We start from the raw sequence: 16421 nt of genomic DNA on the forward strand, positions 1-16421 counted from the left end.
AATAACAACATGCCGCAACGATAGAACGACCTTTGTCTGAAACGTCGACTTGTGTATCGTTTTCCTTTAAAGGCCACACAGCATTGTCGACGTTCAGTTTTCAACAATTTCAGTTTTTCATATATCCTCGTTGGATCGGACTGTCGTGTTGGTTGCACGTGTCCGTGAAAGCGATTTGGCAGTCAGCCGGAAACTTCAAAATTAACACCGTTTCAGAAGTACCCCAGCACTGCTTTCACAGAATCGTGCACAGATCCGCTCAGCCTCAAGGCCTATACGTTAGTTCACCCCACCATACATTCACTGCACATCACCCTTTTCCATTTTTCCCCCTTTCTCCTCTCTCTCGTGCTATTCCCCCCCCACCATACACCGTCTCTCTCTTTGCACCCAATTCAATGTGTCAGGCTGGTGGTATACTTTCCATGGGCGACGATGCTAATTAATAATGAATAAGGATCGCATTTCGATGTACACGTGTATCCCAGCCATCCTGCTGTTTCATATTCTTAGTTTTTTGCGGTAAAGTCACGTAGGTAAAAAATTAAAAATTACCTACGTGACTTTACCGAAAAAACCTAAGAATATGAATCCTTGCAGTCACGAAAGCTTCAAATCTAGAATTAACATCCTGCTTTGTGTACTCGGACCCTGGTTTCCCTCCGTATATATCGTTGTTGTTATTGTTTAATGCAAAAAAAAACAAAGTATTGCTGGAAAAGTGTGTAATGAGGGACAGAGCACACACTGACCTTGGTGTCGATGATTGGCTTGCACAGGGAGTAGTTGGAGCGCTGTGCCCACGTGCCATTTGCCAGGCACTCGCGGATCACACTCTCTGTGCAGAGGGAGAGACGGAACACATTCGACAGGAGCATTGCGTTGTGGGTTTCGTGAGCCAGCAAGGATAATGAGTACAAATGTATCCGATTGTTACTGGGTTTCTTTTGGGTTTTGGTCGCGTGAAAATGTGCCGTAAGCCCTCCTCCACCTAGCGCAGACAATTAATACAAATGTCACGGGAATCAAATGTGGCCAAATATGCTACTGCTTCAGCTGCACCACCACCACCAACATCAGTGTTTGTGTTGTTGTTGGAGAGGAATCTCACAACATGCCCATGGGTACGACGTTTGACTTGAAATTACATCCAGCATGCTCAGATACAAATGTATGTTTGTCTTGGGGGGGGGGGGGGGGGCTCATAATCGCCGTGTCAAAGCATTCAGTTGGCACCACTGATATCGTCATACGTGATCAAATTGGATTCCGAGGAATACTGAGTTAATGGCCTCAGAACGAGACTGGTCACCAATAAATGCAGAAAAGTCCACGATATCAAATCACAGTTTTGTTCTCTGCAGTTACCAGGCCATAACATTTTACTATTATTGCCTCTTAAAACTATTCTGAAGGATAATAACGCAAATGAAAATGCAAGAATGACGATGTCAGCAGGCGTTTGATTCATGCGAGAATTTCAAAAAACAATGAAATCCTCGAAGTAGTAGAGTATTCAGATTTTGTTGAGGTGGCTGGGTGGCTCCGAGGTCAGAGCGCTGAGCTGGCACTGCTGGGATATCCTGGGTTCAAATCCGGACAACCGCCGGTGATTAATCTGCGTTATCGGGTGCAATGAGGAAAATGTTACACCCCAGTCGTCAATGACTGCACACACACAAAACACCACCGCTCTCACATTCAATTTGGTCGCACGCTTAATTTTGCTAATCAATTGTCAAATATTGGTTTCTTTCGATGCAATAGTAACTCCCAGTCGCCGAGTGCGGCCTAAAAGAAAGTGCGAAATTTAATTTTGCTTCAACTCGCGTTGTCCATTCCACGCGGCGAATTTCGTCGCGGGTGCTCACGCCATAAAAATCGCTGTGCCGAGAAGCTTTTGTTTAGTTTCATAAACCGAGAAGACAATGTTCGCTGATTTTTCTTCTCGTTTGCCTCGGGGCTCGAAAAAGCAGGATTTAAGAGTTGCTGTCTCAGCACGCTTCAGGACATGGCGCATTAACCTGGGAAGCCACCCCACCGCCACCGCAATGTGAGCATTCACAAATGGAATGATTCCGACTATGGTGAAAGTTGTGCTTTTTGGATTGGACGCAAGTATTTAGTGTTTCTTCTCGTAAAATGTTTCATTTCGTCAATGCGGTGTAATAACTTTGGTAATGTGCTGAAACTAATAATAATGAACCGTTTTTTGTTGGTGTTGCACGTTTATGGAGAAATTGTGGTGCCGCGGTTTATGTTACGTGCTGTGCAAGAACCCGATAACCTGAGTTCGATTCCCAACCGATGATAACATCGCTGGTGAGTGATATCGGAACCAAACCTGATATTTTGATCCCAACTAGGCAGCGTGAAGTATGGTAAAACAGCCCCAATGACCGACACAGCATGGAGAGGAGACCTTCACCCGGTAGTGGAATGACAAAGGGCTATACCTAATAAGTAATACCGATGTTTAGTTATTTACATAGCTTAGGCATTCCTGAAAAATAGCATTTCACCTTCGCTGAGAAGCCGCACACAAGCTTGGAGGCAGCCAGGCATTGAGCGAGTTTTAACAATTGCCCAAGCTCTGAAGATGTTTTCAGCCAATTAATGTTTTTTTTTCTGATGTTCACTTCTTATCCAGTCAATTGAAAAGTTTCCCACTGGCAAAAGGTTGCCCCTGAGTCAAGAGTACAAACTCTGTGTCTCTGCAGCACTCGCCATATGAGTGCTCTTGACGTCCCCACAAAAGTGGCATGGATTTTATCGACCCTGGAGAGTGATGATGGGCTTAGTTGACCATCCATTTAGTACTTGCCACAACACTGCCTGGTTGTATCTACGATTGGGACAATATTTGTGTTTAGTTTGTTGTCTGTCCCTGCACCTCCGACTAGCACGGTTGGCTACGTACGGTGCGAAAGAAGTTCAACACACATACTGTAAATACACATATGGCATATTCCTGAACAGTCTGTGTTCAGACCCTTCGAACGTCAACACGATCATAACATGTTACTTCACGTCGGTTAAGTAATTGTTAGGACACATTTAAAAATAAGTGTGCAAATTATTTTGTTAACATCAATAGAGGTATGTACTCTGACCCAGTGTGTCTTGTCTTGTGACATTTGCCAGTTTTTTTATATATTAAATCATGAAAGCGTTTAACAACGGTATTACAAATTTTTGCTTTGTGCAGCACAAGCAAAGTTTATTTTACGTCAAATGATTTCGAAATATATGTACGTCTGCAAGTTTAAAGCACGATGCTACGTTGTTATTCCCCTCCCTATTTTTAGGGGAACAGTGGTTGCAGTTATTTGCCACCTGCCATTGGAAAATATAATTTTTTCGCATGTCATGGCTCAGAAGCCCAGATACACATGAGTAACATCCAATGCTTGGGTCGAACATTGGGAATCCTCGTTTACATCGTTGTGTTTTATACTACGCAGCACATTTGCTGAAATGAATATAATTAATCAGTCCACACATCGTTTACCCTGGAAACATTCACCAAGTCTCAAGACTGATTTGAAGCTTTCGTGACTGCAGGAATCCATGCTCTTTGGTTCTTTCGGTAAAGTCACGTAGGTAGAAAAATAAAATAAAATATATCACGACGTTTCGAACGCAACACAAGCGGTCGTCTTCAGGTGAAAATCGCGATAGCAATCGTGACTTTACCGAAAGAACCAAAGAGTAAGTCTCAAGACTATTTTTTCACGAGGGTCCTGCCACGTTTTCGGAGGAGGGGGCAATTATGCTGGGTGAAATCCAAATTGAGTAATTTGCAGGTACATTTTCAGCATCGTTGGGATGTTTGGCCAATGCCAATTACATTGTATGCATTTTCAAAGCCTTGGGAGGACATTAGAGAACCCGGCAGAAACCCATGCGGAACAGGGAGAGAACACAAATAGGGAATCGAATCTAAGCTGCTGTGAGAGGCACGAGTGTTAGCGCTGCACCACCGTGCCACTCCAAATTAACAATGTGGCATATATTATGGAACAAAAGAACGGTGTCACCGTGGCATTATATTTGGCGAAGCAACACTCCATGAAGATAAGCACACGCTGTGAGGTCTAATCATGCCGACCGGAGGCACGTTTAAAACACAAACACTTCTGAGGCTTCATTATGCAACTGTAAAAATTAATACAAAGCATCACACCAACAAACCTCGGCTGCAATGCAGAAATTAGCAAAAGAACAATTGATAAATTGCCTTCATTTACCCAGGAAAGTCTCATTGAGTTGTCAAGACTCTTTTTTAGAATGGTCCTTAATTGAGGATGTTTTAGTCAATTCCGTTACGGATAGTTTAACTCAATGTGGGGGAAAAAAATCTGAGAAAAAGAATAATATCCACTGTGCATACGATTAAACACTATTACACTATTTTTGTATTTACCCGGTAAGGCCCACTGAGCGATGTAGCTCTTTTTCAAAAGCGACCTGACCACAAATAATAATATCACACGACCACGGGGAGGGAGACATGCAAACTCCGAATATACAGCAGGCGTCAGGCTTTGGGATCGACCGCACAACCTCCTGCATACCAGGCGAGGTAGTTAACATCTCGCCACCGTGATGCCCCAAACATCTCTGCATTTAAGCGTGTAACACACAAATCTCCGCACAGATCGATTCAAGAATATATCGCCCTGCTGCCTTCTGGCCACCTCACAGGTCAAGGCCACAGCATCGAGCATTCCCAGGCAGTCTCCCATCCGAGTGCTAACCAGGCACAAACCCGCTTAGCATCTGAGATCTGGTGGAATTGGGCCCATTCATGGTGAATTCCAGTAGTCAGTCGTAGGCATATTCGGGGCTGATTTTCCTTTTCAGTAGCGAATGCAGACCGAGAGGCAATGTAAGAGATAGGTAGGCATTGACACGTGAGGTCGCAATGCGGTGTCTGCATGGTGCTGTGATTGAGCTTTCGACTAGAAATATAAGGTTATACGTTAAAATCATAGAATATGCTATCTACTTCAAAATGCTGTTGTGCTATACCAACAGTGTTGCTTTTCTTTCTACGGAGAGACTGACCTTTGTCATATGAATTAAGTATTCTGCCACTGGTGGTTTGTGTGTTTTAATGTGACAAATATAGTAAGACAGTAATAAAATGAGCTGAATATTAAGTGGCTGTCACCGATTTGGTGTTCGTTATTGAAACTTGTTGGACATTTTCAATACGTACTCTTGTCCTTCAACATAGTCTTCATTTATAACGTACTGTGCACGAAATGTCAACATTAACTATGTAATTAAACAGGTGCTAATCGCACCTCTGATTAGCACGGTTGGCTACATATGGTGCGAAATAAATTGAACATAGATACGGAGTTGAAAACATACCTAAACACACGCTTTTAAAATCCTTGATATGACCGTATCAGGTATTGAAAATCAAACTTTTAAAAATGATTGGCCATATCTTGACTGACGATTCCATGTTACATTTTGACAATGGCTACTTTTCCCATAAATTTAGGCCGACTCGCAAGGCTTTTTTTTTACGACCGTTAATCCAGACTGAATAAAATATGTTTTTTTCATTTAACAGCCTTTTGTCAATCCACTGTACAAAAGCCTCTCTATACCATGTTGGCAATGGAGGTAGATTGACCATACTCTTTTGTTTTTTCGGTGAAGTCACGTAGGTAAAAAATAAAATAAATTAAAAATGAAAACAACTAAATAAAATCACGACGTTTCGGGCACAACACAAGCGTCCTTTTTCAGGTGGGGACAACGTAGCGAAAGCACAACCGCTTAAGTGTGTCTAAGAGATGGCTGTGAAGAGGAATTATATAGTTGCGGGGGAAGGCGGGAGGGGGAGAGGCCATGGTGAGTGTGGGGGTGGGGTGTGGGCTGAGTGGTAACCTGGAGTTGAAACTGAAGCTTTGTGATGCAGGGGGCAGAAGTAGATAAGAGTGACCATACTTCACCATGCTAGTCAGTGCATATTGGTGAAGGGGAGCCCAGGACTGATTCAGATATCACTCATGGCTGATATTAGCTGTAGCAAGGAATCACACTCAAGCTGCTGGGTTTGTAATGTTTCCCATGACAGAGGAATTATTAGATTAAGTACCCAGAATCTAACATGGCCCTGCCTGGGTTTCTGATTTGTTACAATATCAGATATACCATTGTTTCCATCCATATCCCATTCATTTAAATCCATCTCTTGTAAAGTAAATACTAGATATTTATGTGCTTTCTAAATGGCAGTACTAAGTTTATCAGTTGATTACAAAAGAACAGCAAAATAAAGTCTAACAATTCCACCGTAGATCAAGTTAAAATTTCATGAATATTGGTCACGTTTTGAAGGGCCAAAATGTATAAAGCAGTATCAGAAAAATTAAACTGAAATGGGCACAAATAAGCATAGAGAGATGCTTACTTTGAGACACACAACAAACGCAGGTTAATCACATTGTTCAAACTGTTCGGAACTATAAGTGGCTGTACTCAGGACATATTGCTTGAAGAGACGGTGGCCTATGGTCATGAATAGTGATGGAATGGTAGCCAAGGATTGGAATGCATTTGACAGGACACCCGTCAGGGAGAGGAGCCAGTTTGTGTGCAGCCGTGAAATGGATTATTACATTGCAGGATCCTGAGAGATGGCGATGGATTTATGATGATGATGATGATGGAGGTGATCATTAAGGCTCAGTCGGAATGCAAATGATGCTGCCAATGTCATGAAAGAGACTCGTACACTCGGGAACATTTCAGCTTTGTAATGGGTGCAGCTCTTTGGCATTGTGCAAATGTGGTAGAGAAAAAAATGTAAGCTAGTCTTCTTGAGGATGTTTTAGAAAACATGTTGACATCTGCAATGTTTGCTTCGTGGAACTACAAAAAAAAGCATCTGTGGTGTCATAACACGTATTCCCACTCCACAACTAGAGGCAGGCTTTAATTCTAGATTTGAAGCTTTCGTGACTGCAAGGATTCATATTCTTAGGTTTTTTCGGTAAAGTCACGTAGGTAAAACATTAAAATTAATAAAAGTAAAATAAAATAAAAAAATACAAATCACGACGTTTCGGAGGCAACACAAGCTTCCGTCTTCAGGTGGAACCGTCACAGCCACGACAGCTGTATCAAGTAAATGAGAAATTGCAAGAGCTACCACTCCGTATATATATACGGAATCTCTCATTTACTTGATACAGCTGTCGTGGCTGTGACGGTTCCACCTGAAGACGGAAGCTTGTGTTGCCTCCGAAACGTCGTGATTTTTATTTTATTTTACTTTTATTAATTTTAATGTTTTACCTACGTGACTTTACCGAAAAAACCTAAGACTATAGAGGCAGGCTTTGCTTAAACTGAAGTTGATTAAACCTCTTTAAAGCTCAATGGTTATTTTCCCTTGGGGGCTTCAGCAGAGCAATGCGGAATCCTTAGCGAGTTTTCTTGCACGTGGATGTGGGGGACAGATGGATTTCTGGAAAAGAACTCCTGTAAACGAAGAGACAATGCTCAAAAGTCCATATGGAATGATCAGCGAACCTACTTGCCGTACTGCCATCTACTGGAAACCCTCTTAGAGTAGAAAGGTTGGGAATCGCACAGCGCAGCCGTAGGTTGGTCTAAACCAGCGGTACGTTCGGAATACATTAAGGGGAGCCTCTGTGTGGAGTTTGTGTGACGGTTCCGCAACAGCGGCACGGCTTGCATTTGCGGCTAGCAGAACATTTTTAGGCATTTTTTTTAGCACAGCCTACAAGGATCGTTATTAATAATGACATAAGTTGAACGTTTGCTTGTGTAGTTACGTGTCAAACTAAAAATCGCGCAATTTTGGCATCATTAAATGGTTAAATAAATATATATTTCAGCTGTAGTGGAAAAATAGGCCATGAGGGTGCATGTACTAGCAAAACAAAAATAAAAGCCCTTTCATAAAACACAAAGCCATTATATATTTGTCTGGATGCTGGCATGGACAATTTGTTTTGCTTCATGTTTGTTCATGGAACGAAATAGGTCAGAGGGTTTTTTCATAAACATTACATGCTCTAAAGATGGGAAGGCCATGGTGAATATCACCATGGCCTTCCCATCGTAGGTTTTCGCGACCAATATCATCCATAATACAGGTTTTTTGGGTTAGATCGCGTAAATATATAAATGTGTGGTGAAACCAGCCACCACCCGACACAGCACATCCAATTAGTAAGGTTTGTCACATAAACAGAACATGCCAATTCGTTACTAGTACAGCACACCGGTGTGTTGGGAGATCCAAGCCACAACATTTACAATCTGAGTACGACGTTTCGCCAGTAATTACAACTAGCTTCATCAGGCGACAACAATTGTGCACTCTCCTTGCGCGAAGTGCGGTAGGGGGGGGGTTAATGAATGCATATAAATAACTATGGCTATCCATTGCTGTTTGGGTTATTTATATGGTAATCAACGTACATTATGCATTATGCAAGTCCGTTGTTCTTGTACCCTCCTATCGATTGTGTTGCTTCCAAGCAGCACTAAGTCTGTAGCTATCCGAACGCCCAATTCTTGTGGAAAGAATACTTCTTGAAAAAAAACAAAAGGAAGAAGCAGCAATGGGTTCTCCTTTGTCTCATGTGATGGCGAATTTGTACTTGGAAGATGTCTTAAACAAAAGCAAAATGCTTAAAGCACAACACTAAAACCCTCTGCTTGGTTTATATGTGTGGATCACACATTGGTGGTCTGGCCACATGGCAACGATACACTTAATTAATTTCTAAATCATCTCAACTCGTAAAACCGACCCATCCAGTTCACCATGGAAGTGGAAGCTGACAGAACTCTACCATTTCTGGATATTCTGCTCGGACACGGTCGAAAAGGTAAAATAACACGGCGTTTACCGAAAGAAAACGCATACTGACGCCTATCTGAATGCAGAGTCACACCATCACCCTGCACAGAAATCCGCTATCATCAAGACGCTCATACATCAGGCTAAAACAAGTGTCAGATGGTGATAGTCTGAGTAGTTAAATAAAACATTTTAAAGCAGCGGTGCAATTGATCGTTTACAATGATGCACAAATCAACAGGGCATTGGATGCCAAAACAAAATCAAATAACACGAGCATTGAAACTGACCAAGTAATTAAAACTATGAATACCGTACATTGCGTTAGTAATTAATAAACTAGCCAGATGTTTGGAAAAAAAACATCCGAGTCAGATTTGGCACGGTACATAAACAGAAATTAATATCTGCTCCAAAAGATGCATTACCAAAGCTATCAACAGAAGGTGTGTACCGGATTAATTTCACTTGTGGCAAATGCTATTTTGGGCAAAGAGAACGAATGGTCAGCACGAAAATAAAAGAACATCAGAGAAATATTAAATATTCCCAAATAGAACTGTCAACAGCAGCAGAACACGCGTGCCTACAAGGACATTCAATTGATTTTGATGATGTTGAAGTTTTGTGCAAAACTAGTTACTACTGGCCAAGACTAATAAAAATAATTGTAACCGTTCAGATCACTACAGGCTTAGAAGCGAATCATCAACTAACGCATGCCTATACAGGTCCCTATACTTCAATATAATTCAATAGGGATTACCGTTGGTAGGGCTATTTAAGTACACACAATCGACAAGAAGTGCATGCATAATGTACGGTGAGCACTATATAAATAACCTAAACGGCAATGGATACCCATAGTCATTTATATGCATTCATTAATCCCCCCCCCCTCCACTTGGCACAAGAAGAGGACACAAGTGATGTCACCACATCTACGCCTCTATTTAAGGGACGAAACAGGAGAACTTCTCCACGAATCTGGCTGTCGCCTGATGAAGCTAGTTGTAATAACTGGTGAAACGTCGTACTCAGATTGTAAATGTTGTGGATTGGCTCTCCAACACACCGGTGTGCTGTACTAGTGACGAATTGGAACGTTCTGTTTACGTGACACACCTTACTAATTGGCTGTTTCGGGTATCGGCGGGTTTAATGGTACATTTATATATTTACTCGATCTGACCCAAAAAATAACAGTATTATGGATAATCGCTGACGGCAGTTTAGGCGCTGAGTCACGTTGTGCCCGCAGGGGCAGTTGCCACCAGGGGTGCCCTTTCAAATATGTTGAGATCACGTGTAAAGCACTCCGAGGCGCCCCGGCATAAAGGCTGTATCCAAAATAAATAATTTCCGTAAGTATTGTTATCACCATCATCATCATCACACAGATGCTTCGCCCTGTCCCTGATTGGCTGCCAGATCATGTAACATTCACTTAATACGTTCTAAAGTTCAACAAAGCAAGTCTACGTTACGCCCGTGTGGCCTTGAAAAAGTGAACTTTAATTGGCAATTACGTTGAATTGCAAGATGTACGTGCCCTGGCATGAACCTGCCCATAAACTTCCCCCAAGGTTCCACCCACCAGACATTTAGCCGAAAATGACTTGTAAAAGGGTGAAAGTGCAATAGAAGCCCCAACAGCATTCCGGTTTGTCATTCGTGGGAGACTAATGTAATGTTACACACAATTACAGAATGCACTTGCGCAACTTGCATTACCAGTCTCAGAAGCAACTGCCAAAGAGCATTTAGAATAATTTCAGTTTGTTTCTAAACTTGGTAAAATTGTTGCCACCAGTGTTGCTTGAAGGCACCTTCCCTGCACGTGATTGCGTGGGAACGTAATGACTTTAATCGCTGGGACATTATGGATTGCTATAAAAAAAAAACTACGGGAATGCGCTCGATCTGCGGTGGGCAAATTCTGCTGGCAGCTGCGTACAGCACGTTCGGTTGTTTATTTGTTAATTACGCTTTTTACACTTTCTCTGGGAGCCTAACAAGCCGGGTGGTGCTGAGGCACGTTGCCAAGTTCACAATTAGAAGGGTCATGAATTCAAATCCTGGTCGTGGATCAGATGCGGTTCAATCATCTCCTTGTTCCAATGAGCAAATGGTGGCATTCGTCTGCACTGACAGCCCTGAGCCAGTTTAACACGAAGTAGGCTTTCGCGACCAATATTCACAAGAGGTTTTTGGGTGAGATCGCGTAAATATGAATGCGTCGTTCAGCCAGCCACCACCGGACACATCCAATTAGTAAGGTTTGTCACGTAAACAAAACGTGGTAATTCGCTATGAGTACAGCACACCGGTGTGTTGGAGAGTAAGCACACAACATTTATAATTCGAGTTGTGTCGGGTGGTGGCAGGTTTAACGACGCATATTTATGTGATCAACCCAAAAACCTCTCTTATGAGCTCCGAGCCAATTGGTGGAAATGAGCCATTCCTGTGACTTTACCGAAATAACCAAAGAGTATAGCCTTGATTATATATCAAATCCACTTGATCCTTGGATGTATAATAGTCATATTCTATGGCTTTATAGCAGCTCGAAAGCATGTAATGCCCTTAATTTAACACCCTAATTTTTTCAGCTCAGAGTTCTCAATTGAACAATGTGCTCCGTTTTTTGTTCATCAATTGTGTTCACAAATATAAAACAAATATTCAAATGTCTGGATTTGTGACCAACGATGACTCTATTGAACCACGGGCAGCCCACGAAAATGTTCTACAGCCTTCTAATATCTCGCTTGCTCCTGGTGAAGGTTCATTCTGGCGTTGTGACACAGTTACATTCCTGTCGACCCCTTATCGGTGCCCTACCTTATTACAGACCAATTCAGACCTTATTGATCACCCCTTGCCCCTTATCAATCTCAACGTTCATCCTACAAAGTGTCGCCCATATTGAAACGGCTGTATACCGTATGGACCTAAAAACTCAATTTACCTGCACAAGAATACGGGGTAAACCATATGGGTTGACAAGTATGCAGTTATCCACGTACACGCATGTGTAATAGAGCAACAAGGGCGCTCATCTGAACAGTGCCCTTCCTACACGAGCAGTGGTGAGACCAAGGTGCCCCCCTCCCCACAATGTACAGCCTGCAGTAAGATGTCAGCGCTGAAGGAGGCCATTGTAATGGTAATGGAAGAGAGGTGATGGGTAACGCTTAGAAAGCAATGTCCATTTTATCCGGGTGGGAACAATCATTAGTTAGATTGATTAAGCCCCGGTAGCTGTATAGTTATGACAACAGCAGAGAAAAAGTGTTTCTCTGATCGAACAAGCAAATGGCATGGAGCTCACATCATTATCCTCATCAGCCATGGTCAGTTTTCTGCTGGATGAAGGCCTCCCCAAACTCCCACCATCTTTTCGCAATCCTAAATTTAATAATCCACCTTAGCGCCTGCACACGCGCTGACATCATCACTCAATTCATCGCTCCATCTCTCTTCGGCGGATGTTGCCTCAGGAGTGGTGCTCATCTCAGTCGGGTTTAAATACCACAAACCCATAATTGTTTAATCTCTCTATGTAATACAACTTTTTAAAAACTTATTTTACAATAACCAGATGGATGATGGGCTGAGTCGATCCCTCACCAGGATTTTAACTTCAAACAGGACTGTGAGCCATGTGCTTTAACCATGGCACTACCACCCAGGATATAATAATAATACTTATAATTTAAAATTGTATATAGCATTGGCGGCCATTCAAATTGTATCTCACAATATCTGAGAAACTACAGACAAGGTGAAAGGTAGCCAGGAAGTGAACTGTCACCAACAATTGCCCAAGCTCTACAGTTCTCTACATATGAATATATTTTTTCTCAGCTAATTAATGAGTGATTTTGCATTTGGGAGGAAACCAGGGCACTCTGAGCATAGCCACGCCTGTCACGGTTTACCCAGAGAAAACCTATACAGATGATGGAACAGGTGGGGGTCCACGTTTCCTCCACGGTATCCTTCTGACAAGCTCGGGTATGGCACCTTGACGCCGATGGGAAGGGAGTTTCACAACATCTGTGTACACCACCAACCCTCGCCTAGGCAGTGCTGAATTCCAGGCATGTGCCATCCCTGCCCTGGTTCATGAAACTAAATTGTATTGTGAGCTGACCTCAAAATAAAGACACTTCGAATGATTCACAAACATAGAGGTTTTCACAGCAAATCAGACACTGCTCTGCAGTTTCAAATTTGTGATGGGAATGGGTTCCTAATCCTCATTCCAATGACAGGTGCTTTTCTATTATTATTATTTGTTTTTCCATTGTCACTTCCCATTAGGTCGCTCTGTTCTGTTTGTGATTCTCGTGCCATTTGTCTTTCCATGTCGCAGTGTATATTTGGGCTCAAATATCACATTCTCTTAAATGTTTACATTGCACTTGTTACATTTCTATTTAAAGTGTCATACTTGCTTACGCTGCGTGTGTTTGGGTACTTGTGTGTGTGCTCGTGTGTCTATCATAGGTGATTGCTAACAGCACTTGCAAAACTATAAACTAAACGATTCTTATTATTTGAGCAGGTAAGGCCCACTGAGCTATATAGTTCTTTTTCAGAAGCGACCTGGCCACAAATGAAAGCTCAACGGAGTGGCTTATCGTGTGGACATTTATAGCAGCCAAATACTTTCAAAGAATGTTTCTAAATGTGGAGGGAAAAACCGGAGGATCCGGATAAATATGCACGTGACCACGGGGAGAACATGCAAACTCCAAATCAGGGTCGGGATTGAACCCATGACCTCATGTATACTCGGCTAGTTAGTTAATATCTCGTCACCACGGCACCCCTATTACAACCTACTACACGTGTCATAGGTTGTGTGGCCTACATTATGAACAATCATTAAAACATACACTCATCTTCTTGGTTCTTTCGGTAAAGTCACGTAGAATAAAAATAATAAAAATAAAACATAATAAAATAATTCTCACGACGTTTCGGCCACAACGCAAGCAGCCGTCTTCAGGTGGAGAACAGGTCTGTCGGGAAGGTCTGTCGAGAAGGCAGAGTCTGAATTCAGACTCTGCCTTCTCGACAGACCTGTTCTCCACCTGAAGACAGCTGCTTGCGTTGTGGCCGAAACGTCGTGATAATTATTTTATTATGTTTTATTTTTTATTATTTTATTATTTTCCTTCTACGTGACTTTAGCGAAAGAACCAAGAAGATGAATCCCTGCAGTCACGAAAGCTTTAAATCGAAAAACACACACTGTTGCACTGTACTTGGATTCTCCCACGTCTATGTTCTTCACCTTCACCAACCTGCACTGGCCTTGTGTGTGCAGGATGATAATAAAAAACCCTGCTACTAATATGGAGTTGAGAGACCTTTGTCTGGAAGTGGATTAAGAATTGTTATTAAGGGATGCAAATCATCATTATTAACTAAACGCATTTATTAAGAGAGAAAAAAGTATATTTGCATCGTGACATTTATTTAAAACATGTCTACGTTTTAAATATATAATAGAATATATTGCTTGCTTGCTGTTTTTAATAGTTTTGTGCAAATTCACATTTTGTACCCTTGCCCGAGTAGATCTCCCTGTATTTTCCACACGTTTCCCTTTTCAAATAAGACACAAGCTAACAGAGAGCTCGTGGGTGCCTGAAAATGTTGTTTGCTTTTCTTACCAACTAACCACGCTCACTATCAACCTTACCCAGACTCATGCCTGGCAAAGTGCACTTTACCTAGGTCAGTTACACTCGGCCTCAAGAGGAAAAGGAAGGTAACATGTAATATATATTAGTATATGAAGAGCTGCGCTGATTACTTCATAATATTCATTCTACCTTAATGGTAGAGTGATAGCTGAGTCTTCATTTCCCCATTAACGCGGCTTGCGGAGAGGATTAAACAGAATCGTGAAGTTTTTCTTTTCCTTATTTTTATCCCAATTATATTCGAATTGTGCAATCGGCGGCCTGCCACGAGATGAAGAAATGTCCCATCGGAATGCTCACAGCCAGCTGTGCATCACCTGGCCTTTGGGGACTCTGAAAAGGCATTGGACTCAGTGAAAATTGATGCATTCATTCAAGTTCTCGCAAACCGAGGCATGGAAAAAAAAAACATTTATGAAATAAAAACGATAAAACAATGGGACAGCTCCATTGATATGGCATGAAGAAAGTCCCAAAATAGATATTAGCAGGGGAGTCAGGCCATGTGATAGCATTTCTCCAAGGTTATTCAGAGCGATAGCAGAATATGTTCATAGAAATTTGAACAAATAATTTGGCAATTCTGTGTTGACATTAGTGCAAAAGCACAATGAAACAAAATATTTGTTGTACTTTCAAAAAGATTTGTTTTTATTGAAATGTCACAGATTATGCATATTTTTCTATGTGAAACTCACACAGTGTTACTGATGGGTGTGTTGAGTTTTTCTGTTCACTGAAAGTCGATTGTCAAAGAAAAGTAGAAATCTAAATGGAGACAACATTAATCATCTTAGATTTATTGACGATGTAGCAGTTAAAATACGCAACGGGAGTGAACTAGACTAAACGATGACTAAATGATAACAAACAAAAAACCCAACAAGGAAGCCCCGAAAAGATGGCTTCAAGATAAACGTGAGAAAAACGAAAAAAAATAAGCAGAATAAATTTGCAACAGAATCAGAAAAAAACCCTTTTGCAGGTGATGAAACAGAAACTCCTTCTGACTGAGATAACGCCGTGAACTCCTGTTCAGCGGGCGCCGTGCTGCCACTTACTGGAGGAGTCGTAGCGCACGCCGTTGAAGCGCTCGGGACAGGGAGTTGCCACGGTGCGACCAGCCTCGCTCTCTGGCCAGCACGTGCCGATCTCGTCGCGCGTCGCGTTGCACAATGGGCCTGTACGCACGCGCGCGCGCGCACACACACACACAAAGACAAAGGTCCCCCGTGTAGCCTTAACAGACGGTTGGGGGCAAGTGCTGTTAGCGAGCACCTCTATGGTAAGCCATGTTAGTACAGCGCCAGGGGCGATGTTTTGTTACGCCGCATCAGATATTCATTTGATGCTGAGTCGACATTTGGGAGGCCCATGACCGGGTCAGATAATTATCGTCCCTGGTGTTTACCGTGAGCGGGGATCGAACTCGGGTGGCCGGGTTTGTAGCGCAGCGTGCTGACCGCTACACTACCGCTTCCCCAATGCACGGGCACACACACAAACACAGGCAAGAGAATGCAACTTTCGACATACGCACATGCTTTTATCTCCCCACTGCTAATCTTCACCAGGTACTTTTTTAAAGCTTGTGCTAACCTAGGGGAGGATAGGGACTGGTTCTGAAATCACTCGGTGCTGACCATTCGCTGTGGGTGGGAACAGAACTCGCCAGGTTAATAGCACAGTGCGCTAACGATTTCGCCACCAGTCTACCCTGTAGATTATATATTAGATTTTAAATGGATATTACGACTAAAATGCATGATATCCAAATACCTCAATCAGGCAATGATGACTCAATTAATTGTTAAAAAAAAAACATGGTAATA

At 42.3% G+C, this 16421-nt stretch overlaps 1 protein-coding gene across 2 annotated transcripts in view; it reads right to left on the reverse strand.

Annotated features, from left to right (window-relative positions):
• The window catches only part of LOC144724529 (corticotropin-releasing factor receptor 2-like), a 101126-nt gene that overhangs the window by 24128 nt on the left and 60577 nt on the right, over positions 1-16421 (reverse strand). For both annotated transcript variants that reach the window (XM_078603753.1, XM_078603752.1), the window contains exons 3-4: positions 15651-15770; positions 753-838 (exon numbers count right to left, since the gene is read on the reverse strand). In XM_078603753.1, the coding sequence (XP_078459879.1) occupies positions 753-838; positions 15651-15770 (206 nt within the window). The remainder of the gene's footprint in view (positions 1-752; positions 839-15650; positions 15771-16421) is intronic.

Source organism: Lampetra planeri, chromosome 21 (assembly GCF_965212315.1).
Source record: "Lampetra planeri chromosome 21, kcLamPlan1.2.h2, whole genome shotgun sequence".
In the NCBI taxonomy this organism is placed as follows: Eukaryota; Metazoa; Chordata; class Hyperoartia; order Petromyzontiformes; family Petromyzontidae; genus Lampetra; species Lampetra planeri.